The sequence below is a fragment of the Vipera berus genome (assembly GCF_964194415.1).
Source record: "Vipera berus genome assembly, chromosome: 1".
In the NCBI taxonomy this organism is placed as follows: domain Eukaryota; kingdom Metazoa; phylum Chordata; class Lepidosauria; order Squamata; family Viperidae; genus Vipera; species Vipera berus.
The window spans coordinates 223279316-223296564 of record NC_138202.1 but is presented as its reverse complement, the minus strand read 5'-3'; the positions used below and the strand labels follow the sequence as shown (position 1 = coordinate 223296564).

Below are 17249 nucleotides of genomic sequence, written 5' to 3'. Positions count from 1 at the left end.
GTGTATTTTTTGTATAACTATTTTTCCCCCAGAAGCCCAAGGTTAAAGTACTACTCATCATCTGTCTGAGAATTGCAGGTTAATGAGATCAGCCTTTGGCACAATAGAAACAGTTTAGAAAGAATGTTATCAGTTCAGGGACACTTACCACATTGGTAACATAACTTACAGATCCATAACTGAAGTAAGTTATGGATACTTAACTAGCAGCTAGCATCTTCTAGAGTTGAATATATCATCTATGAATGTGAAACTTTCTTATTGAGCAACTATAACTATATTCTCCTACAACTTGTGGAAAAGTAACTGAAAGGATAATATCTTAGTAGTGCAAATAGAGAAGCTGAGAAATAAATGCTAGAATTTTTGTATGTCCTAGTACAGAATATTTATACAAATTACAAGAACAGATTTAGCTGCTTTGAGGGATGAAAAAATAAGGTATTTTTTTTCCAGGGTTGGAAAATATTGTGAACACTTCATTGTAAAAATGTAGTGAATTCATAGAAAACATCACTGGGGAAATTAAAGTAGAAAGACAGCATGAATCCGGGTCTCTCAAGGTCATGTCTTTCCATCCTATTGAAATGACATTGTACTAGTTACACAGGGATAGGCAACCTTGGCTCTTTTATGACTCCTGGACTTCAACTCACAGAATTCTGGGAGTTGAAGTCCAGGAGTCATAAAAGAGCCAAGGTTACCCCTGTACTAGGAGAACCTAAAGTTAAGAAACAGAGGGGAAAATTATATCATGCAATTTAAGGTTACTTCTGAAGTCACCTTTGTTGTTCTTGTTACTCTGTTTACTCAAGACATACACATGCTGGTTGATTTTTAGTGTTTCGGTAGCAGATTCTGCTATATTTAGTACAGATAGTCCTCACTTACTGACTGCAATAAGACTAGCAACTCCATTGCTAAGCAGTGCACCGTCACATGACCATGATTTGTGACTTCCTGCTGGCTTCCCCATTCATTTGGCTTGTCAGAAGCCAGGTGTGAAGGTTGTAAATGGTGATCATGTGACTACGGGATGCTGTGACCATTGTAAATGTGTGCTGGTTGCAAAGTGCCTGAATTGCAATCACATTACAGGAAAATGCTGTAGCGGTTGGGGTTTCAAGGACCAGCCATAAGTCTTGCTTTTCAGCATCATCACAACTTCAAAAAGTCACTGAATGAATGGTCAGTAAGCAAGGACTACCTACAAGAGTGTGTCCTGGCCTACTACATCACTCTCCATTCAGGTCACAACCAATCTGCTATAAGTGATCGGAAGCTAGCCTGCTTGCCAAATTGAAAGGAGCACCATAGGGGGTTACCTGGGTCTGGATAGATAGCATCCCTAGGACATACCTGGTGAAAGGAAACCCATTTCAATCTAAGATACAAAAGGGGGGAGGGGTGTTGAAAGGCAAGGAAGTACAAAATAACATTGAAGATATTGGAAGATTTCCAACAAGGACAAAGAAAGGAGAGAGAAGAGAAGAATTATAGAGTGGAGTGGAGTGGAATGGAGTAGGGTGGAATGGAACGGAGGGGAGGGGAGTATGGTGGGGTGGGGTAGGGGAGGGGAGGATGAGAGGAGAGGAGAGGAGAGGAGAGGAGAAGAGAGGAGAAGAGAGGAGAGGTAGCAGTGACATACAGTAGCTGCACTTGGAAGAAACACAGAGGAGAAGGATCAAGGGTTTTATCCTTAATCTGAGAAGAGAAAGTAGGATAAGAAAGATGTTCAATCGCTGACTACCTTGAAAAACTATGGGGAACATAATACACTCATAATTTCATGTATTGGGTTTTTCCCCTCTTCTGTATAGTGTTTCTATTTAGTAACCAATTAAGACCAAAGTGAACCCATGAAACAACTAAAGAGGCCAAAGTTGCTTTGCTGATAGAAAATTGTCCCAGCCACTCCTGTCAGAGATGACTTAAAGGTTGGAGTTCATTAGTTGGAGAAGGCCATAATTGGTTACTGAGGGGCCCTGGCTTCGGACCAATGAAGAAACCACTCTTTCTGTTCAAAGTATCTTACAGAAAAGGTTGGACCTTTAATTGAGGAAACCTTCATCGTGTAACCATTCAAGCTGATAAGAGAGCCTAGCAGCAGCCAAGGGCTTCAGCTAAAGGTCTCAATAGACTTTCAGCAAGTAGGTTGCCAAAAGGGATAAGACTGAGGCAGAAGAAGATCTTGTACTTGTTTCTGGTTGTCTAGATCCAACTTTTCTAGTTGAAGCAGCACTCATAAACTATGAGGTCTCCCTTCAAAGTTACAGAAAGGGAATTTAGCCATAAGAACCATGTGGCTTAGTGAAGGGTCAAATGCATGTTTAAATTAACATTTTTATGAGCCAAGTTATGTGTAAAATTTGAAAATAAAAACCCTGTCAGCATTTTGGCTTCAGAGTTCATATACAGTAGAATTCTGTGGAAGGGAGCATCCAGGCATTTGCTGGAACTTTGCACCGATCCTGCCATTTTGGAATTTAGTTGTTTCTGCAGGAAGCTCAAATGCTCATTTTTGTTTATCCCATTCCATTGGGAAGGCGGTCTGCTAAAGATTTAATCTCGGCTCCACTGTTTCTCATTTAATTCATATAATGAAAGAGGCCATAGAATCTTCAATTTGCTCTTCTCCAAATACCTTTTAATTTTCCAAGACATTTACAATGGCAGGCATGCTGAAGTGGATGCTCATCACTTGTGGCTCTCCTTTCATTTCTTCTGCCTTTTGCTTTTCCTTTCAGAGGGCTCCACTCAATTTAGGTCACTGTTGTATTGCAAAGATAAAGGCTTTTATTTGTTTATTTTTCCCTGAATAACACTGGGTGTCTCCGAAGTACAATAAAACTATTTCTTGCCAGAAAGGCTTCCTGCATGAAGAATATCAGCTGTTATTTTTCCTTTACAGTAGTGTAAGGCAGAGTTGAATTCGGTTTGAACAGTCTGGCCCAGATGGGATTTTTGAAAACATCCTGATTTAAAGTGATACCCACATCACACTATTTGCTGAAAGTCTTGCTGTTCCAATACTGGAGGGTCTCATAGAAATATTATATCAATAGCATTTAGACTTATATACGCTTCATAGTGCTTTACAGCCCTCTCTAAATGGTTTACAGAGTCAGCATAATTGTCCCCAACAATCTGGGTCCTCATTTTATCGAACTTGGAAGGATGGAAGGCTGAGTCAACCTTGAGTCAGTCAGGATCAAACTCCTGGCAGTAGATTTAACCACTACTACACCATCACACCATTGGTATCTGGGATTATTTTCTAAATACAATATCCTCTCTTTCAGAACTGCCATGACATGCTTTGAAGGGTTATTTTAAACAAATGCATAAATACATAAGGATGTATTAACGTGGTAACTTGAGATTCTCCAAATATTTTACACAGCAGCCACTCCAAATCCTCTTCATCATGGACAGTGATCAGGGATTGCAGCAGGTGTTTGGTCCAATAATTAGCTAGCTATCTTTGACAAAGAAAACCACCAGAGTTTTCCTGACAAGTTAATAAATCATTGTTACTCCAGATTGCACAGGTTAAACAGAAATGTTAGATGTTGTTGCTGGGCCTTTCAAAGATGAGATCTTTTATGCCCTACTTGGAGGTAAGGTGTTTGTGTGTGTGTATGTGTGTGTGTGTGTGTGTGCCATGTGTGGTTGATCTTATCAACTGATCTGCTTGTGGGTTCATGCAGGGCAATGAGAACAGAGGAGAACTACATGAAGGCACCAGTAATATATATTTTTAAAGGTTGGCTCTTCCAGCAAGGTAATTTGGCCTCTACTGAGCCAGCATTATACACTGTTGCAAGAAGATTGATTTCTTAATCTCTCCCCCATCAGTAGAACAGGTACAGGCAGAAGATAGATTACAGAATTTCTAATTCTGAATTAGCACCTTGATAAGGCTACTGAAATGAAAAACCCTTCAAATAATCAGCAATGGACTTAGACCTTGGTTCCAGGACTGAAAAACACCTTCCTAAATTGAGTGTTTAGTGGGACATGATTGGTTTAGTGTTTAGAGCACATGATTGCTTTGTCATTCAGGAGCATTTCTTTGATTGATGCCTTCTAAGGAATAAGAGAAGAAACAAGTAGCAGATCTGAGTAGTTTGCCCACTCCTGGGCCATCAGACTAGGGCAACACAAGCACTCATCCTGGTTGTAAAATCAGGTGATGACCCATTTAATGACTGGAATGACTTACAACTGTAATTTCAGGTTCAGTTACGGTTGTGAGTTGAGGACTACATGGAAGGTTTTCTTGACAGCATAGAAGAAACTTTTATAGATTGATCAATCAAATCTTTATTACCGTGATAAACCATCATATACTTGCATAGAGAATGTGTTTGATTGCTCTCAATAGCTGAGCCAAAATTATGCCTATTCACACTTCTAGCACACATAATGAGATCTGGGGGTTCCTGGTCCCCCATCTATATGGGTCAACAGACCTATTGCATTATAAAAGCTTGTGCCAAAGAATTTCTGTAACCAAATGTTAGGCTTTAGATGACTGGATTTTCTGTAGCTAAATGTAAATGACCTTATGAGACGGATTTTGTGAGCACATTATCTTAAAGTCTGCCCATTATTTCATTCAGGAAAGAAGCCTCTCATCAAAAACCAGGTGAGTAGTCATGAGCTTGAAAGCGAGTTGGCCAAAACAAGAGTTACAAATGGAATTCAAGGCTTCCTTAGATGCAGTGAAGGCATGTCTATCACCTGCTATTGTCCAAGGAGTCAATTTCTTTAGGAATGTTGGGAGTTTGATAAAAGCACCTTGACATTTCTTGATAATAGTTTGTCCTTCCTAAAGCACTATCAATTGAGTTTTCTTATTTTCCTTCTTATTTATTCCTTCAGATTGTTACCATCAGAGACTACATTCCCAAGATCATTGGTCCAGATGCTTTTGAACAATACATTGGTCCTTATCAAGGCTATGATCCCACAATCAATCCAACAGTAGCCAATGTATTTTCAACTGCAGCCTTTCGCTTTGGTCATGCTGCAATTCATCCATTGGTGAAGAGGCTCAATGCACAGTATAAGGAAGACCCAACTCTTCCTAAACTTTACTTGCATGAAGCCTTTTTCACTCCTTGGAGACTCATTAAAGAAGGTACTTCTTGTAATGCAGTTACATCCACTAACATCACTACAATATCCTTCCTAATTGAATTTTCTTTAAAAGAAAAGGTTTTGTTTTCATTCCAACATTGTTCTGACTGCTGAAGCATTAGCTGACACATTTTGGTTTTCTACATCTAGCTGGTAGAATTAATTACTCACCCTTTACATTTAATTTGGCTTTCTGAATAAATTTGGCTTGTCAAATGGGTTATAACCCAGGAGAGAAAGTTAGGATGGAATAAGGATAGGTGTACAGACTGCAAGTTGTATAAATTAAAACTCATATTTGCCGAATTATTTTAATAATTTTTCCTTTATTCCAAAGGTCTAGATTATTATTTTTTTACACTGTGGTATTATAAACATGGAATCAATAATACCTAAACCTCCAATTTACATTGCAGGGATAGGACACAAAAAGTCCTTCAGATGTGGACTTCCGCTGGCGGCGCGGCGCTGAAGACAGCCTCCCCTGGCTGCCCGCGGCTCAGCTGTTTGTTTTTTTGCCTGAAACAGCGCCGATCAGCTGTTCGGGCGAAATTGAAGCCCCCTCCTCGGGAGAAGAGGAGGGGGTGAGGCCCCAGGTAGGGGTAGAGTTCTCCGAGGCCGCCTGAGCTTTGAGCTTGGGCGGCTGAAGGATCGAACTCCCCCGAAGCCTGGGTTGCTCCCAGCTGGCCGTCGTCTCTGCTCCGAACTTCCTGGAGCAGAGCCAGGCGTCTGCGAACCAGCCCTGCCTGATGAAAGGACTATGATTTAAAGGAGCAGGCAGAGCGGTACAAGAGGAAAAGGTGAAGAGGACTATTTTACTGTACTCTCTAACTTGTTGGACTTTTTAAACTTTAATTGAAAGTGCGTCATAATTGAGGATTAAAAGATGGCGGCTAAACCTCCCTCTAAAACTCTTCGGAGTGGAGGATCCTCGCCGGTGCAACAATCATCACTACAGGCATTGCACCCTCCTGAAGTGCTGACATCGAAGGATTTGCGAGATGCCTTGGATAAACATGCCCAGGTACTTTTGGAATCAATTAATCAATCAATTGCTGATAAATTTGCACAGATGGAGGAGAAATTGGAGAAATTTGAGGAAAGAATGGAAGAGAGGATGGAACAGAAGTACAGCGTGATGAAGGTAGACATTTTGACTTCAGTGCATAAAGTGGCGGAATGTGTGGAAGATTTAGATGAAAAAGTGGATGATTTGGCTCAAAGGAATGCTATACTAGAAGTAAAAGCACGGGAGAATGAAATTGAAAGAGGCAAGTTGGAAAGGGAGTTAAGCCATGCCCAATATTACCAGATGCAGTTTGCTGTCAGAATTAGAGGCTTAAAAGAGAATGTTAAAGAAGATTTAAAGCAGCTGATCTCTGAGGCTCTCGAAGGGGTATTGAACCAGCCAGCATCTGAAATAAGAGCAGCTATGGATAAAGTGTTTCGGGTGAATTCATGGATTGCCAGACAGAGAAAGTTGCCTAGAGATGTGGTGGTTTATTTTGCAAAAAGAGAAATTAGAGATCAAGTTATACAAGCTGCCTATGATGTTAAGGTTGTGATTGCTGAACAAGAAGTCTTGGTTTTAAAAGAAATTCCTCCAAGGATTTTAAGGGGAAGAAAGGACTATACATTTCTTGTGCAAGAGCTCAAGCAAAGAGATATAAGGTTCAGATGGGAGATTCCAGAGGGGCTGATGGTGATGTATGAAGGTAAAAGGTATAGGCTGACTACTGTGAAACAAGCACGTGATTTCTACAATAATGTCTTAAAAGCAACCTCATTAACGCTCTTGGAAGCTGGAAAGGGATCTGGAGAAGAAGAACAACAAGAGGAGGAAACAGAGGAAAATGGTGCTGGAGGAGATCAAGCTACAATCTCTTTGGATGATCCTAGAGAGCAAAGAGTGACGCGTGCTGCTTTAAAACGAGCAAAGAAAATAAAAGAACAAGATCAGCAAAAGTCTTCAGATTCTTCACATCGCATTCATAGCCAAGCTGTGGGAGGAGCACGGCCTAAAGTAACCAGTCCTATCAAAGCTGTGGTCCAAGAGCTTTTCGAGGATATACATGGCAACTAAATTTTTAACCTGGAATGTTAATGGACTAAACTCACCGCAGAAGAGGAAGAAAGTTTTTCAATATTTAAAACAATTTAAGATAGATGTTATATGCCTGCAAGAAACGCATATTAGAGTTTTGGATCAAAAGTATTTATTGAACTCGAGGCTGGGTACGCAATTTGTTGCTTCTGCAGAGAATAAGAAAAATGGAGTGGTTGTTTATGTTAAAAGTGCCTTAACAGCGGACCTAATTGAAGCAGATAAGCATGGAAGATATGTTATGATCGAGCTGTTGTTTGAAGGTAAAAAGACGCTTTTAGTTGGATTATATGCTCCAAATCAACAACAAGCTGACTTTTTTAGTTTACTTCATACAAAGCTTACCCAGTTGGATTATAAATCCTTTATTTTTATGGGGGACTGGAATGGAGTTATGGATGTACAGTTGGATAAGGCTGGAGCCTTTAAACGCATTCCAAGTCACGCTAGACTGCCTAAATCTTTTTTTGAAATGAAGGATGACCTGGAATTGCGAGATATTTGGCGTGAGAGACATTTGCGGGAGAAGGATTATACATTTTATTCTGATAGACACCAATCTTTTTCGAGGATTGATTTTATTTTGTTGACTAATGATCTTCTTTTGAGAACTAAAAAGGTGAAAATCTGCGCAAGAATTATCTCTGATCACAGTCCAGTGTGGTTGGAGATTGATAAGGAAAGAGGAGATAGACGCTCATGGCGCGTAAATGAGAATTTGTTTAGAAATCAGAGAAATGTGGAAGAATGCAAACAGCGGATGAAGGATTTTTTTGAGATGAATATGAATAAGGGTACCTCTATGGATATGGTTTGGGATGCTAGCAAGGCCTATATGAGAGGGGTGTTGATATATATGAATAATAGACATAGACGTGCAGTGGAAACTAGAAGGAAAGAACTGGAGAATGAAATAAAGGAAAAAGAAAAGGCTTTGATTTTGAACCCAGAGGAGGTGAAGATCAAGGAGGCTATTAGACTGTTACGAGGACAATTTGATAAATTAATGGCTGATCAAGTGGCGACCAATCTGCGGTTTGCTAGGCATAATACTTTTTGCAATGCTAATAAGCCAGGCAGATGGTTGGCTTATAGACTGAGGAAAAAACAAAGGGCATCTAATATAGATAAGATTGAGCATAAAGGAAGGGTTGTGTATCAACAGAATCTTATTAAGGATGCCTTTGTGGATTTTTATTCGAAATTATATACTAAAGAGGACATTAATGCAAAAGATATTGATACGTATTTGGAGAAGGCTAGCATCCCGGTTCTTACGCAAGTACAAAAAGAGGGGATTAACCAACTGATTACAGAAGAAGAAATTTTTACAGCTATTAAGGAACTGAAGGTGGATAAAGCACCAGGCACTGATGGCTTGACTGCGGCCTATTATAAAAACTTACAATTAGAGATGATAAAACCGTTAAAGGAACTGTTCCAGACAATCCAGAGGGGGGGAAAGGTGCCCCCGTCTTGGAGAACAGCTTTTATCTCTTTGATTCCGAAGGAAGACCAGGATGCTACTTTAGTTAAAAATTACAGACCGATATCGCTTTTAAATACAGATTATAAGATATTTGCTAAGGTTTTGGCTAATAGACTGATGAGGGTTCTGCAACAGGTGATTCATGGGGACCAAACGGGGTTTATTAGTGGAAGACAAATGAAAACCAATGTGAGACATATAGTTGATGTGTTAGAGTTTTTGGAAAGGCACAACCAGATCTCTGCTGCGCTAATCTTTTTAGATGCTGAAAAGGCTTTTGATCAATTGAACTGGCAATTTTTGTTGAAAGTTTTAGACAAAATGGATTTTGGGGAAAAATTTTTACAACCGATTAGGGCATTATACCAAAAACAAACTGCCCGAATTATAGTTAACAATAGTTTGACAACAGTATGTAATATTGAGAAGGGCACAAGGCAAGGCTGTCCGCTATCGCCCTTGTTATTTATATTAACATTAGAGATACTATTGGTTAAGATTCGGAATTCGGAAAAAATTAAGGGGATACAAGTTGGAGATCAGGATTACAGATTGAGAGCATTTGCAGATGATCTGGTTGTTACAGTGACCCAGCCAGAGAACTCTGTTGTGGACCTGATGGAGATAATAACACAATATGGGAAGGTTTCTGGATTTAAAGTAAATATACAGAAAACTAAAATTTTGGCTAGAAATATGACAGTTTCGCAGAAGGCTCTCTTAGAAGGATTAACTGGATTTGAGATTGTTAAAAGGGTTAAATATTTGGGGGTGATTTTGTCGCCCTCTAATACAAAGCTATATAAAAATAATTATGAAAAGTTATGGGGGAAAATTCAAAAAGAACTGGAGAGTTGGGAAAAATTGCAATTGTCTTTGTTGGGACGGATTGCAGCAGTGAAAATGAATGTCCTGCCCAAATTTTTATTCTTATTTCAAATGATACCGATTCTTAAGAAAGACTCTAACTTGGAGGAATGGCAGCGTGGTATCAATAAATTTGTGTGGGCAGGGAAAAAGCCACGAGTTAAACTTAAGATTATGCAGGATACTCGTGAGAGAGGTGGCCTTAAAATGCCTAATTTTAAATTATATTATGAAGCTGCTGCACTAGTAGGAATAAGTGATTGGATTAATTTGACACAATCGAGGTTATTAAATCTTGAGGGCCATGATCTGTTGTTTGGCTGGCATGCATATTTGTTGTATGATAAGAAGGTAGATACTGTGTTTAGGATGCATATTTTAAGACAGGCATTGCTGAGAGTTTGGAAGAAGTATAGACATAAGTTAAGCAGCAAGATACCATTGTGGGCAATCCCAAAACACGCAATAGAAAATATACATGCTGGTTTCAAACATGATGAGACTACTTACAAGGAAATTTTAAGTTTGGAAAGGAATATTTGGTGCTTGAAATCATATAGTTTCTTGCGAGAAGAGAAGGTTGTTCAGACTTGGTTTCAATATATTCAGTTACAGGCCAGGTGGAAAGAAGACCAAAAAAATGGATTTGCAACGACTGATGAAAATTTGATAAAGCAAATTAGAAATCAAGGACCAGCACATATTAAACGGATATATCTTGCATTGATAGAGATCGATTCAGAAACAGAGCTTGTTAAGGATTGTATGATAAAATGGGCCCAAAACATTCAGGAAGTTATTACAATGGACACGTGGGAAAAGATCTGGGTGAGGAATGTAAAATTCACTCAAGCTCAAAGTTTAAGAGAGAACTTTTACAAAATGTTTTATAGATGGCATCTAGATCCTAAAAAGCTTGCAAGTATGTATCCGAATTATCAGCCTAAATGTTGGAGGTGTGGTGATGAAGAGGCAACATATTTTCACATATGGTGGACATGTAAAAAGGTCAAGGCTTTTTGGATAAAAGTCTGGTGGAATATGCAGAAGATTTTTAAACGGAGGATAAAGTTTTGTCCGCAATTTTTTTTGTTGGGAATAATTGTTGACGCTACAGTTGTGGACTCTAAGTTGATGTTGAATTTAGTTACGGCAGCAAGACTTTTGATAGGTCAATATTGGAAGAAAGAGGAACTGCCGACTATACAAGAGTGGATTTTAAAGGTTTCCGACTTGGCAGAGATGGCGAAGATTTCGGCCTATTTGAAAGATTACTCGCAAGAACATTATATTATGGAATGGAGAAAATGGATTGAGTTTATCCAGAATAAGTATAGGGTCAAGAAGTTTTATCTAGCATTTGAATAAGTCTTCTTTCGTTTTCTTTTTTCTTTTTTTATTTTGTCTTCTATATATATTTAATAATGCTAAGTTTTGTTTGATCCTATATAAGTTAGAGAGTGATGGATTTTAGAATTTATAGTTGTTAGTATATGGTTGTTTATGATTGCCTTTTTATATATATATACCTTGTATTTAGCTCTGGGAAGTCCGGGGGGGGGAGGGGGGTTAGGGGGAGGTGGGGGGGGAGGAGGGAGGGGGGGAGGGGGGGGAAGGGGGGAGGTAGGGAGGGGAGGTAGGGAGGGGGAAGGGGGTTTTTTAAAGGAAAACTGTATTTTTAAAACTTTCCAATAAAAAAAAAAAAAAAAAAAAGTCCTTCAGATGTTTCTGGATGTCTTCCAGAAAACCCAGCCAGTAACGGTGTAGGTTTTGTGGGTAGTAGCTCAGAAACATTGATATCTTGTTTCTGAACAGGTAGATATAAGGTGATCAATAAAGGAGACCATTTGTAGCTCAGAGTTGAAATGAAGGTCCTTGATGCTCTCTGAGCTGGCTTGTTTTCTTGCACATGTCTCATTACTCAGACTAGGTAAGTAGGGAGCACTGATGTTACCTAGTAATGAAAGGTCTGCAAGTACAGAGACCCTTCATACATGGTGATATAGGGCTGTGGGATAGGTGCCTCCATCAAACTTTGTTTCCTTATACAGTAATTTCTCAGCTTAATGGAACCTAACTTAGCAGACTTTGAATGCAAGGGACAAAGTGTAACATATACTGCATACTTCTGTGCAGGCATAAATTCCCATTTGCCATTTTAAGCATTCATTTGGATGTAATGAACTTTCAGTTTTACCACATGGCCTTTTCTCAGTGGTGGGATTCAGCCAGTTCACACCAGTTCAGTAGAACCGGTAGCTAAATTTTGTTGAGAACCGGATGAACCCATGCTGCTTCTGAAAGTCCATTCTAGGCCTGGGAGGCCTGGAGGAGGTCTCCCAGGCCTAGAACAGCCTGCTGGAAGTACATGGATGTCACTTCCAAGTCCGTTCTAAGCCTGGTGGAGGCCTCCCAGGCCTAGAATGGCCCACCGGAAGTGCATTGATGTCATTTCTGGAAGTCTGTTCTAGGCCTTGGAGGGCCAGGCCTGCATCCACACAGAGAACCGGATGTTCAGGTATTTGAATCCCACCACTGCCTTTTCCCCCTTAGCCTGTTAAATCAAGATCTTAATATATAATTTATTAAAAAAAAGATTATGCATAAATGAGAATAATTGGCTTAATGATATTAAAGAAAAAGTTGTAATGACAGGTAAGTTATTTTTCTTGGATAATTGATGAAATCTTATGTTTAAGCACTTATACCAACTAATTTAGCTTCTTATAAATGCTACTTTTTTTTTTGGTGGAAGGTGGTTTGGATCCCTTGCTAAGAGGAATACTAACAACTGCAGCAAAACTTCAGGTACAGGACCAACTGCTGAATGAAGAATTAACGAAGAAGCTCTTTGTATTGTCTAACAATGCTTCCTTGGATTTATCATCACTTGATTTACAACGGGGACGTGATCATGGGCTTCCAGGTATACTGGTGTTTTTTTAAAAAAAGATGTTCTATGTCAACATTAGGATGAAACATAGTGTATATTTCCTCTGTGATTTGAATGTCAGTTATGATTAAGCTATTCTTTTCCTGAGGGTTGGTAAAATAAGTTCCATGCAATGCTGGCTTTGCTTTATCACAGAAGTGGTCAAACTTTGGGATGGATCAAACAGCCAATGATAACAGAGAAATAGTGGTCCAAAAGTACAAGAAATGACCATTTCTCTGCCTCTGTTTGTGAGGAACAGCCTTCTTTGATTAAGAAGATAATCAAAGGACATAATGGGGAAGATTTAACATTTGTTTACCAGCCACCTTCCCCGCAAATTGACTGATAGAGTCTGCTGCAAAGAGGTCATATGCTTATAGTTCTTGCCTGCAGAAGTTACACCATAAAGGGAAAACATTATGATGTATGTTGGACACATTGAAGGAGTAACAAAGGTTTACAGGAGTAGGTTCCAAGGCATGATATTTTTTTATTAATTCATATTATTTACTTTCCAAATTCCATTCCAGAAACATTAAGGTATACAAATATACCGTGTGACTGCAACTCTTTAAAGCTTACCTGGTGGATGCAGAGAGTAACTGTATGAACATATGAAAAGTGTGGCTGCTTTAAAAAGCTGCAGACAAGTATTACTCTTGCTCTTCTGCATGTTCTAATGCACCTTTTCCAAATTATGTCCTAAAATCTATACAGGCCTAATCTGTTCTGAGTAGAGTTCTCTCCCTTTCATACACTGCTCATTTTCCTACTTAACTAAAACTTTTAACATCAGATGAGATGTTCCATTTATGCTTTCAGAGCTCTAGTTTTTTTCAATCTGTGACCATCCATTTCCAATCCTCTTTCCAATGTTTTATATAATTCACCTTAATACAAGTTTCTCTCTTTTAATTAATAGAATATAGCTACTGTAATACTCTGACCCGGAAGATTAGCTGATAATATTGAGCCTGACATCTTTGAGCCTCTTAGTCCCGAAAAGGCCTAAATCAAATTAGTGATTGGTTTGCCATTATGATTAGCAGGACCAAACTGTTCTGGGACTTAGTAGCAAATTCAATTACAGTTTTGCACCCCAGCCTTCAGTATTTCTGCAAACTTATTTTGCAGAAAAAAATGCATCTATATACAATGCTGATGAATCAGAGAGAGTCTGAACATTGTATTGATGCAATGTAAGATGAATGCCATGCAAAATATTTACTATCCCAGAGCTTCATTTGCATAGGGTTGCGGATTTGAATTGGCAAAGCCTACTGTATCTCAAATGCCCTCTCAAAGCTTTTTGTCTAATTCTTGGGCTAATTTCAATCAAAACTAGCTCAATGCTTGGCCCTAAAATTACATCAGGTAGGTGGGCTATGTAGCCAATGTAATTTTTTGAGCAAGCAGATGGGATTCCAATATGACAAATACATTCTTTATGCCAAGACAAAACAATGACAAATGATACATAGTAATATTTTTTTTAAAAAAAAACTAGAAAAAGTCCACTGTTGGTCTAGCTTAGTTTACACATGTATTGGGAGCCATGAGGATATATCAGAGTTGTAGATTTGACAGGAAAATTGAAAAACTTCCCAAAAGATGGTGCTGCCACATCATACTGTTGCCATGAAAACTGTGCGGTTGTGTCCATATAATCCCAAGGATTCTCACTCTCCAAAAGCCTTTTTGGTACAAAAATTATTATTTCAGGGAGGCAGGGATTTGGGGCTTTTTAGAACTGATGCACTGCTAACATGGTATGGGTACTTTTGTATATCTAAAAAAGAGAAATGCATTTGAATCTTATTGTGTATGGAATATCTGTAGGCTACAATGCCTGGAGAGAATTCTGTGACTTGCCAAGACTAAGGACAGAACAGGAGTTGATGACAGCAATAGAGAATAAAACCATTGTCCAAAGAATTATGGAACTCTACAAAAGCCCCAACAACATTGATGTCTGGCTGGGGGGAATAGTAGAAAATATTCATCCTGATGCCAGAACGGGTCCCTTGTTTGCATGTATCATTGGAAAGCAAATAAAAGCATTGAGAGATGGTGATAGGTAAGTTTACTGTACCTGCATTACTGCATTATACTTGCTTTTACAGAACAGACAGGGTGAGCCATTTTGATATCTGGATTCAATACGTTTGGTGAGCACAGTGAAGACCCTTCCTTCCTTCCTTCCTTCCTTCCTCCCTCCCTTCCTTCCTTCCTTTTGCAAATTTCTCCATCATCATCATTATTATCACCGCCACCATCATGAATTATGTTAGCGACTGGCCAAGTTAGTGACTTAAGGAATTGGACTGAGGACACCCAACAGAACTCAATATCCCATTACCCCATTGCACAGCTAACATCCTCTGCCAATATAGCACTAGTGATCTCATTGCAGATGCTCACATATCAGTGCAAAGATCGCTGGGTTGGAGATTAGCCAGTCCATGTTTGAGACCTGAGTGCTGCTGTGTGGTGGGGTGACCTGTCATTCACTCCAGCTCCCTGGCAGGGACATGATAGAAGCCTCTCCTGGACATCCCCTGGGCAATGGTGATGTCACCAGCTAATCCTTTCAGCCCCAAGTGCCTTAAACAGTGCTTCCAACCTGCACAGGACAGGGCAGTGCAAAGATCTACAGTTCATAAGCCTGTCCAGAAACAAGTATACTGTAATGATGTCAGTGTGAACCAGGAGCCTGCTTTACTAGGGAACTGTTGCTTGGTAGAAGCCAAAATGGATACAATTATACTACAAAAGTCTTCTCAGAGTTCACGCTAAAAGCACATCATTTGTAGTAGAAAATTGTCATTGGAGCAATACTAACAAGCACTCACATGCTTGCTGCTCTGCATATTTAGTGCTTGAACAAAGTTGCATCCCCCCACGTGGTGAAGTAGAATTACATTCAGTATTCTTAATAGTACACCATTAAATCCATAATACTGTATTAGCTTTATTCCCTATCCTTCAATGCAATGTACAATCCTCAGTCATTTGTAAGATTCTATTTTATAATACTCTACTGTCTGCACTAATTTTAATCCATTTCTATCCATGTCCTAATACATATTTTTAATATCAGAAAATTTAGATCTATACACTAATAGATTGTATTTATACTGGCATCTTCTTTCCATGCAGATTTTGGTGGGAGAACGTTGACATTTTTACTGATGCTCAAAGGCATGAGCTTGGAAAATATTCTTTATCCAGACTTATTTGTGATAACACAGGCTTGATGGAAGCACCCCTTGATCCTTTTCTACTTGGAAAATTTCCCAAAGATTTTGTGTCATGTGAAAATCTACCTAGCATTAATTTAGGGCATTGGCGTGAAGTCCTTTGACCAGGTAACTTGAAAACTAATAGATTCATCTACAAGTGTTTATTGATAAATTCTAATGCATTTCTGGGGCATAATCCCAGGTGAATAAGCATAGGATTGCTGCCTCAATATCTCTCCCTTAGTTAGGAACATTTGCAAACAAAAAATATACTGAATGTTTTGAAGGATGGAAGCAAAATGTCTTAATTTCTTCTGCCACCAATTATAAGTAGATCTTCTTGCATTGCATGAAAGGATTATGAAAGTATTCAAGAAATATTGCTCAAAATAGTATCAATAGCTGTGGAACTATTGATCAGAACCCCACCCTTTTTAACGTACACACACTGACTGTGGATTTGCTACCTTGCTACTGGCTCAGAGTTAACCTTTTGGGAAGCTTTCCTTACTAAGAATCTAAATTACACTTAGAAAATTGAATTTGCTTTCATGTACAGACATGGGATAGGATTAGTTCAATTATGTTGCTGAATCTCGAAAAAACTTGCCAATGCAGCATTTATATACCTGCCAAATTTAAAGAAATCAGGGGCAATACAATGGAATCAAGGCCAATTAATCCAATGAGTGAATAATATATTGGCAAGGAAAACATACCGTGTGTATATCCATGCAGACAACCAGCTACTGGAACATCCTCAGTTATCTGTTAAAAAATGTACAAGATTTTAATGGAGCAGAAACTGAGACTACTAGATTTGGGGTGGAGAGTTCTGAACAGTTTGCAAATGGCAGTAGACAACATTCCATATATTCAGGGCTTCTCAACTTTTTCACCCATTGTACCACTTTTAGGATATGGCAACATCCGAGTACCACCAGTCGCCTAGTAAGGTGTCGAAAACTTGATGACCAAAAAAAAAAAAAAAAGGAAAAAAGTTATAAAGTACAGGTAGTCCTCGACTTACAACAGTTCACTTAGTGACTGTTCAAAGTTACAATGGCACTGCAAAAGTGCCCCCCAAGCCACAGCCGAACAAGACACTTGCCTGCCCGCCTGGCGGCGCTCTTCCACCTGTCTGAGGTTTTCATTGTTGTGAGCATTTCTGTTGAGGATTGGCAGTGGGAGGGGTGGGGGTTGTTTGGTTTTTATTCCCCCATTCTGCTGGGTGGTTGCAGCAGGTTTTGGTCACTTCCCATGACCCTGAGACACTGTGACGGTCATAAATATGAATCAGTTGCCAAGCATCTGAATGTAAATCACAAGACCCTGGAGATGCTGTAACATTCCAGCTGATCGGTGCTTCTTCTAGGCTCAGAAGCTCCAGAATCAGCGCTGAGCTCCAGCTGGAGCCTGGCCCTGATCCTGGCACTTCCACTGAGCCCTGACAGCCCCAAAGAAGGA

The 17249-nt window shown here is 39.3% G+C and overlaps 1 protein-coding gene across 1 annotated transcript in view; it reads left to right on the top strand.

Annotated features, from left to right (window-relative positions):
- The window catches only part of TPO (thyroid peroxidase), a gene marked incomplete at both ends in the record, with an annotated part of 51005 nt that extends 35101 nt beyond the window's left edge, over positions 1-15904 (top strand). Inside the window, 4 exons of the mRNA XM_081345580.1 lie at positions 4888-5146; positions 12361-12531; positions 14380-14617; positions 15700-15904. Coding sequence (XP_081201706.1) covers positions 4888-5146; positions 12361-12531; positions 14380-14617; positions 15700-15904 — 873 coding nt within the window. The remainder of the gene's footprint in view (positions 1-4887; positions 5147-12360; positions 12532-14379; positions 14618-15699) is intronic.
- Positions 15905-17249: the final 1345 nt, after the last annotated feature.